Raw genomic sequence first — 14,758 nt, forward strand, 5'->3', positions numbered from 1 at the left:
TATTAAATAAAACAAAGAAATGAAAATTAAGAATAGGACAATCCCCATTGTTTTATATGCAAACATCTTTTTCTTACCTACAATTTTTTTTTTAAAAAAAGTAATATTTTCATAACAAAGTTATCATGGGAAAAAAACTTTATACTCAGAAGTTTAGAAACACTTTACCTCACAAATTCATTTTACATGAAATAATGTAATTTTAAAAGTGATTTTTGGGAGATTAAGGTTTCAAAACACATCACTTCAGCTTCTTTCAGTAAATTTATTCTTTAACTACTAAGTGGATGTTTGAAAGTTATGACTTTAAGCTTTACAGTCCTAAGATTCATGCATTTCTGTAACTATTCTGAGTTTTCACATTTTCTCACTTAACCAATTTTTTCTCCCAAATTTCTTAAACGGTGTCCTAAAACGTGATAATCTCCACTTCACTTACTTCCTATTCCATCTCTAAAGGAAAACATGTTTCTCCAACACTAAACTTTCTGGGTAACTGGATGGAACTCTTTTAAAACACTTTTTTTTCCTTCCTGATATCATATTTATTTATGTTTGCAAGTATATATGTATGTATGTATGTAGGGCTGGAGATCAAACCCAGGGTCTTGGCACATGCTAAGCATGTGATCTACTACTAAGTAATATCCCAGTAACCTCCTATTATAGCAATTTATAAATACTCTTTGTAATAATTCTTGTCACCATCAGTTATGAAAAATGTTACAACAACAAGTCTACCTTTTGCATAATTTAGGTAGAAAACCTAAGCCAAAAGACTTTATAGATGAGAAAACTGAGGACTAGCAAAATAAGTGATTTATGTGACATTCAGCCAACTAATAGCAGATCTAGGCAATCTCCCAACTTTTCTAACTGATAACTAAGTGGCACATACATTACTGGTGAATTTTTTTTCTTCCAAAGGGTTTCTTACTTGTGTCTGGTAGGAAGGTCCTGGAATGCAACATAAAAATCCTTGACAAGAGGAATCTCTTTTCGGTCTTTGACAAAGGTTTTCAAGGCCCGACACAAATAAGGGTAGACTCTGAAAAACAAATAGAAAGTCAACTGACATTTGAAAGTCCTACCCATTGTCCTTCCTGATCCATGCTTGCTTACAGCTAAGGCTAAGTAATTTTATCTGGTCACAATCAAGTCATAGAACTTACCTGTGCAGGAAGCTTGTATTTTCTAGTTTGGGTTTAGGAGCCTCTTTTAATCCACTCTTGTTCCACCACAAATACAAACACCAAAGATAAAATGCTGTACCTGACTATCTATTGTCTTTCATTATACAGCACTCATAGGGCAAGTCACTCCTCTGTCCAAGGTGACTCAACTTAAACATTCACCTTGCCAGTTTTATGCTCAAGACTATGGGTTTTCTCTGGTCTGTTTACAATCTAGTAAAGCAGCTTCCTTTTTGGTGTGCTAAGTCATAGTATATTTTTGGTTTTATTTCATTTTTTGGTTTATAAAAATTGCAAGAGGACAGGGAAGCAATTTATGTCCTTATGTGAGAGCAAATTGGCAGAAATGTTCTAATTAGCTGAAGTGTGTCTTTTAATCTAAGTTCCCAAAAGCTGTGGAAGCTTGGTTTAAGTAGTGGATCTGAAAGCCCTCTGAAAAAAAGAGCTCCTTTCAAAAGAGAAAACTGAAGCATGGCTTGCATACAGCTATGGCACAGCTGCTTCTACTTCAAGCTTGAATTTTCTATGTCTCTCACCAACACAAGTTTTCCTCTGCATGCTTTCACAACAAACTGTGCTGCTTATTCCTTCAGCCCCCCACCCCTTTTGGTGGTAACAAGGAATGAATTCAAAGCTATGTGCTTGCTCAGCAAGCACTTCACCACTAAGCTATACGCCTAGTCTTTTGTATGTTGAGACAGGATCTCCTTATATTGCCCATTCTTGTCTGCACTTTGCAGCCTTCTTACCTCAGTTTCATGAATAGCTGGGATTACAGGCATGTGCCACTATGCCTGGCTCAATCATTCTTGACACTTGACAGTCAGCTATGACTGGAAACACTGAGACAAGTCCTTCATCTCCTAATCCACCAGGAAAAGAACAGGACTGCCTCCTTATCCCTGGATCTTCACAATATTATCTAAACCTGATTATAAGGATTCTTATTTATTTGATCCAAACAGACAAATACTTGGGGACAAAGATGTTTCTTGTCACGTATATTAAAAAGAGAAAGAGAGAGCCTAAGTTACTAAATACAATGTCTAACCATAGTATTTCTACCAAAAAATACCACTGACTCATTAAATGTTTTCAAAGAATTTTCCATGATGTGTAAAACTGTTATATTATTAAAGACATCAAAATACAATGAGATTCATATAAAACTGCACTTGCAGACTTGGGAGGCCTTTGAAACTGTTTTAGTAGACCTGCTAATGGTGTTCATCCGTGAGTGGGGAGGGGATTACAAACATAGAGATGATTTCATTGACTCTACTTCTATTTTCTGAAATATATATACACACTTACTTTTATAGCTAGGAAAACTTAAAGATATCCCTAAGCCAAAAACAATGGTGTATGCCTACAATCCCAGCTGCTCTGGAAGTCTGGGGCAGGAAAGCTTGAGCTCAGAAGTTCAAGGTCAGTCTGGGCAACAGAGTGACAAATCATCTCAATTAAAAGAAAAAAATGAGTACAGTTCTCCTATTTGGAAAACTATATAGAAAGCAAATTGCACATGGAAAAAAAATTAGTTCCACAAAGGCCCACATTAAGTTCAGAGCAGTATTAAAAGGATCACTGGCTTTATTATTTGGAAAGAAATAACTGTGACAGCTGCCCTTCTGCCTCAAAGTAAACACTTCCAGTCCAAAAGGAGCTGGTTTCCCAGGCTCCTACCCCTATTCAAAGTAATGAAGATTAATAACAACCATACCTATAGAACTCTTCTTGAATGGTGGTGGAAAGTTGTTGGTTAAATTGCTCCAGGTCCACAAAACTCACAACCAATGTGTTTCTCTCAGGACGAATCAGCTCTTCTGCCAACTGCAAGTACTTAACTTCTCCATCGCTGCTCTGGAATCTGCAGATATATGTAGATCAGATTTAAATGAGGAACTAGGCAGTAAAAATAAGAATCTGCATGCCTGAGAATTCAATATTTTGGTTACAGATTGTTGGCTTTAGCTTTCTTTTTCTTTTTTCTTTTTTTTTTTTTTTTGCAGTGCTGGGGATTGAACCCAGGGCCCTGTGCATGCAAGGTAAGCACTCTACCGACTGAGCTATCTCCCTAGGCCACGATTGTTGGCTTTAGGATTAGACAGGTCCACATTTAGTAGTTCTGAAACTTGAGGCAAGTTACTTACCTTGATAAACTTCCTATTTACTATTTCTTTTTTTTAAAGATTAAGACATCACCTTATCTCATAAAATTGCTGGAAGATTAAATGAAGGAATACCTATAAATTAATGTGTACAGTGTCTGGAAGAGTGGAAAAATCCAGTCTTTAGATTTTAACTTCAAACACTGATTTAACATTTTCTAGGCTGGGGATGTGGCTTAGTAGTAGAATTCTTGTCTGCCTGCCATGTGTGAAGCCCTGGGTTCAATCCTCAGAACAACAACAATGAATCGATCAATGAATACTAATTTTTAAAATTCTAATTTATTTTTTTTTTAGTTGTTGATGGACCTTTATTTTATTTATATGTGGTGTTGAGAATCGAACCCAGTGCCTCACACATGCTAAGCGAGTGCTCTACCACTAAGCCACAACCCCAGTCCAACAAATATTATTTTTTAAAATATTGTTTTTTAAAAATTAAGACCAGAAAATATTACATGAGGAAATTCAAGTTAAAACCCAATGATTCAACTTCCATAGAAATTTGAAAAAGGATAGATTAGTCAGATTTAAGAAGCAGAAATAAAGGGGCTGGAGCCATATCTTGGTGGTTCAATGCTTGCCTAGGAACCACAAGGCCCTGGATTAAATCCCCAGCACTGCAAAAAAAATTTCAAGGAAAACAAAGAGAAATGAGGTGTGTTCCACCCTAAGATTTCATCTAACTCCAATTAGAATGGCTGTTATCAAGAACACAAGCAATAATAAGTGTTGGCCTGGATGTGGGGAAAAAGGCACACTCATACATTGCTGGTGGAATTTGAGAATTGGTGCAGCCACTCTGGAAAGCAGTATGGAGATTCCTCAGAAAGCTTGGAATGGAACCACCATTTGACCCAGCTATCCCACTCCTCGATTTATATCCAAAGGACTTAAAATCAGCATACTACAGTGATGCAGCCACATCAATGTTCATAGCAGCTCAATTCACAATAGCTAGATTGTGGAACCAACCTAGAGGCCCTTCAACTGACGAATGGATAAAGAAACTGTGGTATAAGAGACCCTGCATCTTATAGAAGAAAAAGAAGGTCCAACTCTTCACCTTGTTGGCTTAGGATCAGACTTGCTTAACAGGACTCCCATAGCACAAGAAATAAAAGCAAGAATCAATAACTGGAATAGATTCAAACTAAATAGCTTTCTCTCAGCAAAGGAAACTATCAGCAATGCGAAGAGAGAGCCTACAGAGTGGGAGAATATCTTTGCCACTCAAACTTCAGATAGAGCACTAATTTCCAGAATATATAAAGAACTCAAAAAACTCTACACCAAGAATACAAATAACCCAATCAACAAATGGGCTAAGGATATGAATAGACACTTCACAGAAGAAGATCTACAAGCAATCAACAAACATATGAAAAAATGTTCACCATCTTTAGTAATAAGAGAAATGCAAATCAAAACTACACTAAGATTCCACCTTACCCCAATTAGAAAGGCAATTATCAAGAATACAAACAACAACAGGTGTTGGGGAGGATGTGGGGAAAAAGGTACACTTATACATTGCTGGTGGGGCTGCAAATTAGTGCAGCCACTCTGGAAAGCAGTGTGGAGATTCCTTAGAAAACTTGGAATGGACCCACCATTTGACCCAGCTATCCCACTCCTCGGCCTATACCCAAAGGACTTAAAATCAGCATACTACAGAGATACAGCCACATCAATGTTCATAGCTGCTCAATTCACAATAGCCAGATTGTGGAACCAACCTAGATGTCCTTCAATTGATGAATGGATAAAGAAACTGTGGTATATATATACAATGGAATATTACTCAGCTATAAAGAATAATAAAATTATGGCATTTGCAGGCAAATGGATGAAATTGAAGAATATCATGTTAAGTGAGATAAGCCAATCTCAAAAATCCAAAAGACGAATGATCTCACTGATAAGTGGATGATGACACATAATGGGGGGTGGGAGGGGGGCAAGAATGGAGGAAGGAGGGACTGTATAGAGGGAAAAGAGAGGTGGGAGGGGTGGGGGGGAAGGAAAAAATAACAGAATGAATCAAACATCATTTGTAAATGTATGAATATGCAAATGGTGTGCTGTTACTCCATGTACAAACAGAAACAACATGTATCCCATTTGTTTACAATAAAAAAAAAGTACTTGTTAAAAAAAAAAAGAAACTGGTATATATGCACAATGGAATATTACTCAGTCATAAAGAATAATAAAATTATGGCATTTGCTGGTAAATGGATGAAGTTGGAAAATATGCTAAGTGAAATAGGCCAAGCCCAAAAAACCAAAGGCCAAATGGTTTCTCTGATAAGTGCATGACAATATATAATGATGGGGGTAGGGGGAGAGAAGAATGAAGGAACTTTGGATGGTGTAGAGAAAAAGTGGTGGGAGGGGGTGGGGATGGAAAAACAGTAGAATGAAAGAGAGTATTACCCTATGTATATGTATGATTATATGAATGGCGTGAATCTACATTGTGTACAACCATAGAAATGAAAAGTTGTACCCCGTTTGTGTACAATGAATCAAAATGTCTGTAAAAACAAAAAATATTAAATATATTTTAATTAAAGAAAAAAAAAAAAGAAATGAGGTGTATTCCAAAAGACTGCTAGGGCTAAGAAACAAATTCAGCAAAGTAGCAGCTTACAAAAATCAACATACAAAAACAATAGCTTTCCTATATAACAATAATGAATCTGCTCAGAAACAAATCAGGAAAACTATCCCATTCACAATAGCTTAAAAAGAAAAAAAAGGTTAAGCAACAGAAAAACTAGGAGTAATCCTAACTAAGGAGATGACAAACCCCTACAATGAAAAATATAGAACACTGAAGAAAGGAATTGATTGAAGACAACACAAGGAGATGGAAGACTTTCTATGTTCATGGAAAGGCAGAATTAATATTATTAAAATGCCATATAACCAAAAGCAATGTACACATTCAATGAAATCCCCAGCAAAATACCAAAGAAGCTCAGTGCAGTGACTCACACCTGTAATTCCAGCAGCTTGGAAGACTGAGGCAGGAGGATCAAGAGTTCAAAGTCAGTCTCAGCAAAAGTGAGGCGCTAAGCAACTCAGTGAGACCCTGTCTCTAAATAAAATACAAAATAGGGCTGGGGATATGGCTCAGTGGTCGAGTGCCCTTGAGTTCAATCCCCAGTACCTCCCCCCAAAAATTTAAAGCTGGGGTTGTAGCTCAGTGGTAGAGCGCTTGCCTAGTATACGTGAGACCCTGGGTTCGATCCTCAACACCACATAAAAATAAACAAAATAAAGGTATTGTGTCCACCTACAACTAAAAAATATTTTGAAAAAGGAAAAAAAAGAGTCCTAAAATTCTTTTGGAAAAATAAAAAAATCCAGAATAGCCAAAATAATGCTGGAGCCATTATAATATCCGACTTCAAGTAATATACTACAGAGCTATAGTAATAAAAACTGCATGGTACTAGTACAAAAACACAGAGACCAAAGGCACAGAATAGAAGACAGAGACAAAGCCACACATCTATAGTTATCTGGTCCTTGACAAAGGTGCTAAAAACATAAATTGGAGATAAGACAGAATTTTTAACAAATGAAGCTGGGAAAACTGGTTATCCATATGTAGAATAATGATAGTAGACCCTTATCTCTCACTCTGCAGAAAATCAACTCAAAATGGATCAAAGACCTAGGATCTGGATCAAACACAATGCAATTCTTGGAAAAAAACATAGGGTGAACACTCCAATATATGGGTACAAGCAACGACTTTCTTAACAGAACTCCTAAAGCTCAGGAAATAAAGCCCAGGGTTAATAAATGGGGTAGTATCAAATTAAAAAGTATTGCACAGCAAAAAAAAAAAAAAAAAGAACAAGATGTGAAGAGGGAACCTACAGAAAGGGATAAAATCTTTGTTAGGTATTCATTTCATCTGACAGGACTAATATCCAGAATATATCAAGAACTCGAAAAACACCCAAAATATAACCTAATTAATAAACGGGCAACTTAACACACTTCTCAAAGACATACAAAAGGCCAATGAACACATGAAAAAGTGTTCAATATCATTAGCAATTAGAGAAATGCAAATCAAAATTACACTGAGAAGGGTTGGGGTCATGGCTCAGCGGTACAGCACTTACCTAGCATGTGTGTGCACTGGGTTCGATTTTCAGCACCACATATAAATAAATAAATTAAATAAAGGTCCATCAACAACTGAAAGAAAAAAAAACTGCACTGAGTTGGGTGCTGTGGCACATGCCTATAAGCTCAGAAGCTCAGGAGGTTGAGGCAGAAAGATCGCCAGTTCAAACTCGGCCTCAACAACTCAGGGAGGCCCTAAGCAACTCAGTGAGACCCTGTCTAAATAAAATACAAAAAATGGTTGGGGATGTAGCTCAATGGTTAAGCGTCCCAGGGTTAATCCCCAGAATCAGAAAAACAAAACAAAACAAAACAAAACAAACAAACAAAAAAGCTACACTGAGATTTCATCTCTATTCAAATGGGAGTCATCAAGAATACAAATAATAACCAGGCACAATGGAGTTTTATTCAGTGATAAAGAAAAATGAAATTATGTCATAAGCATGAAAATGGATGGAACATAACAACATTATATTAAGCAAATTAAACCAAACTCAGAAGGTCAAGGGTCATAAGTTTTCTCTCATATGTGGAAGCTAGAGAGGAAAAAGGAAAAGATTGGTGGATGGGGGGTGGGGGGGCGGAGGAATCTCATGAGAATTGGAGTGAGATCAGTAGAGTAGAGGAAAGGGACCAGGGAAGGGAAAAGAGAAATAAAGGGGAATGCTATTGGCCAAATTATATTGTTCTACTGTGTTTATGTACAAATATATAACAACAAATCCCACCTAACTATAATGTGCCAATAAAAAAATGGAAAAAAGAACTGTGATAAAGGTTCTCCTGAGTCAATAAAAACTACCATAGGAAAATTAAATAAAGTGTGTTACTGCCTAAGATCTCAGGAAAATGGAAATACACATACATGCAAAATAAAGCAGGGGCAGGAGATGTAGATCAGAGGCAGAGTACTTGTCTAGCATTTGAGAGGCCCTAGGTTCAATTCCCAGTACTGCAAAAAACATACACTCATCAAAATGCTACACAGAATATCACACAAAGTTACTTTCTGTTCTCTTTACATAATATGTAGCTGGGTAAAGTGGTGCATGCCTATAATCCCAGCACATTGGGAGGCAGAGGAGGACGATACAAGTCTGAGGTCAGCCTCAGCAACATAGCAAGACCCTGTCTCAAAGAATAAAAAGGGCTGGGGATGTAGCTTCATGGTAGATCTTTCCTGTACTCAAACAACAGTACAAAAACAAAACAAAACAAAACCACCTCCCACGAAATACACAGATTAACTTTAGAGGAAAAATCAACTCCTTCTCCAAATACATCATGTTCTGATTCTTCTAAATATATATTAAGCAGTAACTAACTGGATATAGTGTGGCAGGTACCTGCAATCCCAGCTACTCTAGAGGCTGAGACAGGATTCCAAGTCTGATATCAGCCCAAGCAACTTTGTGAAATGCTGTCTCAAAATAAAATTTTAAAAAAGGCCTGGGATGTCTAGCTAGACCTTGTCTAGCAAGTGTGAAGCCCAGCACCACACATACACACAATAAATTTACTATTATTGAAGGGAGCTTTAAAAACAAAACAAAACAAAACTGGAATTCAGCCTTGAAAGACATTCAAAACTCAATTTAAGGAGAAAAAGGTAGTAGAAGACTGGTTATAAATGTTTGCAAGTATGTGGCAAAGTCAGAGAAGGTATGGAAGAAGTGTAGATGATGAATGGTGCTGGTTTTGGAAAATGAAGCTGGAAACGAGGGAAGAATTTGAACTATTCCATAAGCGATGACAAACCAAAATTGGTTTTGTGAGAACACGTTGACTTTTTACACAAAGTACAGGGACTATTTGTCTTATTTATCATTATCCCTGCATCTAGCTACAAGATAAAGGCAAGACACATTATGTGTTGAAATGAAACATATATTGAAGACCTTTGTAAGGTAAGTGATAGCTAAGTGGGATTGAGAATGGGATACATTCCAGATGATGTGGCTGACAGGTAAAGATATGTGGAAAATGATAGGAACCCTAGGAACATAAGGGAACAATTGATTGCCTGAAAGGTTTACAGGATTTCACAAAGATGGGTCTTTAGGCTTCTCCAGGCTTCCATACTGAGGATTGAAACCAGGGGTGCTTTATCACTGCGCTGCATTTCTAGTCCTTTTTTTATTTTGAGACAGGGTCTCACTAAGTTGCAGAGACTAGCCTGGAACTTGTGATCCTCTTGCTTTTGGAGTAGCTGGGATTACAGTGTAGTTGGGCTTTGAAAGATGAGTAGTTACCAGACTGAGAATACTGCCAAAAGCAAGGAAATAGATTTTTTTTTTAGTACCAGGAATTGAACCCAGGGGTGCTTAACCACAGAGCCACATCCCCACAGCCCCTTTATATATTTTATTTGGAGACAGGGTTCCTGAGCTGCTTAGGGCCTCGCTAAGTTGCTGAGGTTGGCTTTGAACTCACAATCCTCCTGCCTCAGATTCCGAAGCCACTGGGATTATAGAGGTGTGCCACTGTGCCTGGCTGGAAATAAAAATTAAACGATGGTTTTAAGTATAGCAAAACTTCTTAAGATAGCAGCATTATCTGAGTAAGCAAAAGGTGGAAGCAACCCTAGTGTCCATTCATTGATGAATGCTTAAGAAAAATGTGATATATACACACAATACCATCATTCGGTCTTGAGAAAAAAAATGAAATTTTAACTGGGTATGAAGCCAAGCATGTGCCTGTGGCTTGGGAAGCTTAGACAGGAGGATTTCAAGTTCAAAGCCAGCCTCAGCAATTTAGCAAGGTCCTAAAGCAATTGAGCAATACACTGTCTCTAAATAAAACATAAAAAAGATCTGGGAATGTGGCTCACTGATTAAGCACCACTGGGTTCAAGCTCTAGTACAAAACAAAACAAAAAACTGGGTATGGTGGCACATGCTTGCAATTGCAGCACTCAGAAGACTGAGGCAGGAGAGTTCAAGACCAGCCTGGCAACACACTGAGAATTCATTTCAATGGGGGAGGAAATTCTGATATAAGTTATGACGCATTAGGCTGAGTGAAGTAAGTCAGTTACAAATAAATAAATACTTATATGAGGCACCTAGAATAATCAAATACAGTAACAGTGTGGTTGCCAGGGCATAGGACAAGGAGGGAATGGATGTTACCATTTAATGAGTGGTTTGGGAAGATGAAGAGTATTTAGGATGCGAAAGTGGTGGTTGTACGGTGAAAGCACTTTCCAGCACTTTGTTACTGCATGCTAAAAACTGGCTAAACTAGGAAATTGTTATATACATTTTACGATTTTAAAAAAAATGAAGAAGGGCTGTAGCTCAGTTGGGAGAGCACTTGCCTAGCATGTGTGAGGCACTGGGTTGGATCCTTAGCACCGCATAAAAATAAACAAATATTTTTTTAAAAAATGAAGAGAAATTCATAAAGCATTTCAAAGTGTATACCACTGTGCCCTCGAGGCAGTAGAGTCCATACTTTAGGGAGAGCACTGGTGTATCTGCACTAAGAAAAGTAAGATAGGCGGTGTAAGCTAGGGAGAGGAATTATGAGAAGCCAGGAATCTACAAGGCAATTTTAAAAAGGGGTTTGGGGATTGAAGAGTGCAACCCACAAGTGGAATTTCAGCTACTTTTAAGCAGGACAGAGCTCACCTGAGCACCGACCCAACCACAAAATCCACGCCATTACTTTCATCAACATAGGCTCCAAGGGTGATCCGAGTCCGCGGCACCAGCAGCACCAGGATTCCAGCCGTGAGGTGGTGAGCCTCTTCCATAACTTAAGGCCAATTGGGCCTCTCATCGGCCAGCGGCCCAAGTGGACAGGTGCTCATCCTCACCGAGCCTGAATTTCCCCACAAGTCACCAGGCCATGTAAACACCGATTTCACAGGTTGTGAACATTAAATGAAAAAGGCACAGTGCCAAGCACTGGGCGCAACAGGGGTTTGAGTAAGGGATCGAGACAGCTTTTATCCCTGAAACCAGCCCACCAGTCCCAGGCTCACCCGGCGGCCTGACCTGGAGTCTAAGGTGGGGCGGGGACCGCTCTTCCCCGGCTTGCGACCCCTGAGTTCCAGAACACCCGCCTGCCTCACGGCCCCGCCCGGCCCAGAGACCGCGGGCCGGAGGCGGGCGGCTGCGGAGGCCCGGGGTGCACGCCGACAGACTTACTCTTCCAAGAAGTCCAGGAACAGTTTCTGGCACTTCTCGGCCACTTCGTCGCGGACTTCTAAGTGCTGACTGCCGGCTACCGGCTCCGCTGCCGCTGCGAGGTCCATTGCTGCTTACTGCCAAGGAACCGCTGCCGCACGGCAGAACCGCCACGAGTCGCTACTCCCTAGACGCTGCCGCTTTGCGCGCGCCGCCGCCGCTTCAGCCCCGCCTCTCGCCCGGAACTGATGGAGCCAATCGTGGCGTAGGAGCTCGGGGATTTCGCGCCAAACCTGCCCAATGAACAGCGGTTTCTCTAGAGCCCCGCCCATTGAACCCGAATTTCGCGCCAAATGCAAAGACACAGAAAGCTAGAGGTCTGCCTTTGCGCTTGCGCAGTGTGTTCGTGCTCTGGGGGTATTCTGGCTTCTGGAGAGTGAAAAAAACTCGTATTTTTTGTGCGGGTGGTTTTTCAAGTGTTCTTAAAATCATTTCACTGATATTAGGTGAACGGTAGAAGTAAGACTGTATGAAATATAAGAGTGATTAATATTCAGACGTCCTCCTTGAGCTGTCCATTTGGAGGAAATAAACTATAAACTACAAGGTAGAACCCTCCTTGAGAGTTAGAGGTGTATAAACAGGGCAGAAAGGAGTTGGTAGAGTTCCTGGTTGGTGCTAAAAGAAGAAAGTCAGCAAAATAGTTAACGCTGTCGATTAATCCCCCTCTTAAAATGCACTCTTGCCTTCTGGTTTTCCTTCCCCCATCTTAGGCCATCTTTTTCTGACTTCGTGTCACTTAGTTTTCTTTCAGCACTTTTTCTATTTCTAGTTAGCTTCCTTTGTAGGTGTCTTACCTTAGGGGACCACCTTAATTCCCTTGACTTTAATGTCTGGCTGCTGATGACTTCAAAATATGTTTCACAGTACTTTTATCTGAGCCTCCGAGACATTGAGAAATCTGGACTGCTACTTTTTGAGGCTTCCATCATATTAAAAACCTGCACACCTGTAATCCCAGTTTCTTGGGAGGCTGAGGCAGGTGGATGGCATATTTGAGGCCTATTTCTGCAACCCTGTCTCAAAACAATAAAAGGGCTGGAACTGTAACTCAGTAGTAGAGTATCATGGGTTTGATCTCCACTACCTTAAAAAATTAATCATCATCATCATCATCCTAATAATAATAAAACCAACAATGCCTCTGGGTGCAGTGTCACACCTTTAATCCCAGCTACTGGGGAGGTTGAGGTTGAGATGGAGAAAGTCAAGGCAGGAGGGTCACAGTTTGAGCTCAGCCTGGGCAACTTAAACCCTGTCTATAAATAAATAAATTAAATAAAAAGGACTGGGGACATACTGCAGGGTGGAGTTCACCTGGGTTCAATCCCTAGTACAAAAAAACAAAAATGAACAAGGTGGACAGAGTTCAAATTCAAGTAATTCTTTTTAACATAGTACAATATTAAGATATAGCCAGGCAGAGCTGGGGTTGTAGCTCAGTGGTAGAGTGCTTGCCTAGCATGCATGAGACCCTGGGTTCGATCCTCAGCACCACATAAAGATAAATAAATAAAATAAAGGTATTGTGTCCATCTACAACTAAAAAATATATATTTAAAAAAAGATATAACTGGGCACGTGGTGCAGACCTGTAATCCCAGAGACTCAGGAAGCTGAGGCAGAAGGAAGTTGAGGCAGGAGTGTTAGTAATGAGCAGTGAAATGTATGTCAAGGTCACAAGTGTTCTTTAAATCACTTTAGGGTCCTTAAACTACTTTCAAAGTAGATGAGAAAGCAAATGGAGGTAGATAATTTGTAGACAATAAATAGAAGCAAAGGAGCTAATGGGAAAATACATCAAAAGGAAAGGATTAATGGGACTAACTCTTGACAGGGTCCATTGATGTTGATGTGAAGCTTGGAATTATGGCCAAAGGTGTCTCCATTTGTTCTGGAAGGAAGATTCCTGTGGTAGTACAGGCACACTAAGCTATTGAGCCCAGGTACCCATTAATATTGGATTAACTTATAGATGAAGCCCTTCTAAATAGGATGGCCACTATGACAGTGCCAGAGAGGACCAACTAAGGTAAAAAACTCCACCAGCCAATGTGAAGGAGGAGTTGAATACCTGGATGGAAGAGTACAGAAGGTGGTCCCCAGTTCTCCTGGTAAACATCAAATAGTAAAAAAATTGGAGACAATATCAGCTCCTTTGTTATTCTCTGCTTGGAGATGGCCCACTCTCTTGAGAGTGCTCTCTGCTTAAACCTCACTTTGCTTTTACTTTACTTTCTTCACCTCACTTTCACTCATAATAAAGTTCTCTTGCATGGCTCTTTGTGTCTGACTTTAAATTTTCTTTCGTAGAAACACAAGAACCGAGGTTTGGAGCTTCAACTCCCTGCTTTCCTGTAAGAGGAGGATCACCAAGTTCAAGGGCAGCTTGGGCAATTTAGAGACCCTGTCTTAAAATAAAAAATAAAAAGGGTCTTTTCACCAAGATGGTGCAGAAAACTAAGAAAGAAGCTCCTGCTCCTCCCAAAGCCAAAGCAAAAGCTTTGAAGGCCAAGAAGGCAGTGTTGAAAGGCTTTCACAGACATAGAAAGAAGATCCACATGTCACTTACATTCTGGAGGCCCTAGACATTGTGGCTCCAGAGGTAGCCCAAATATCTTTGCAAGAAGGACCCCAGGAAAAACAAGTTTGTCCATCACCAAGTTCCCCCAACAACTGTGTTAGCCATGAAGACTGAAGACAACAACACACTTATGTTCATTATGGATGTCAAGGTCAACAAACACCAGATCAAACAAGCTGTAAAGAAGCTCTATGACATTGATGTGGCCAAGGTTAACACCCTTATCAGGCCTGATGGAGAGAAAGCATACATTCGACTGGCTCCTGATTATAATGCTTTGGAGGTTGCCAATAAAATTGGGGTCTTCTAAACAGAGTTCAGCTGTCTAATTCTAAATATACCCTTTTTTTACCATAAAATTTTTTTTTTTTTTTTTTGTGGTACTGGAGACCGAACCCAGGGCCTTGTGCTTGCAAGGCAAGCACTCTACCAACTGAGCCATATCCCCAGCCCCATAAA

The 14,758-nt window shown here is 39.6% G+C and overlaps 1 protein-coding gene across 1 annotated transcript in view; it reads right to left on the reverse strand.

The window, feature by feature from the left end:
* Positions 1-11,861, reverse strand: part of Mcm6 (minichromosome maintenance complex component 6) — a 51,519-nt gene extending 39,658 nt beyond the window's left edge. Inside the window, exons 1-3 of the mRNA XM_047547680.1 lie at positions 11,677-11,861; positions 2,917-3,063; positions 938-1,048 (exon numbers count right to left, since the gene is read on the reverse strand). Coding sequence (XP_047403636.1) covers positions 938-1,048; positions 2,917-3,063; positions 11,677-11,783 — 365 coding nt within the window. The 5' untranslated portion in view covers positions 11,784-11,861. The remainder of the gene's footprint in view (positions 1-937; positions 1,049-2,916; positions 3,064-11,676) is intronic.
* Between the last annotated feature and the right edge of the window lie 2,897 nt (positions 11,862-14,758).

This window comes from Sciurus carolinensis, chromosome 3 (assembly GCF_902686445.1).
Source record: "Sciurus carolinensis chromosome 3, mSciCar1.2, whole genome shotgun sequence".
Classification (NCBI taxonomy): Eukaryota; Metazoa; Chordata; class Mammalia; order Rodentia; family Sciuridae; genus Sciurus; species Sciurus carolinensis.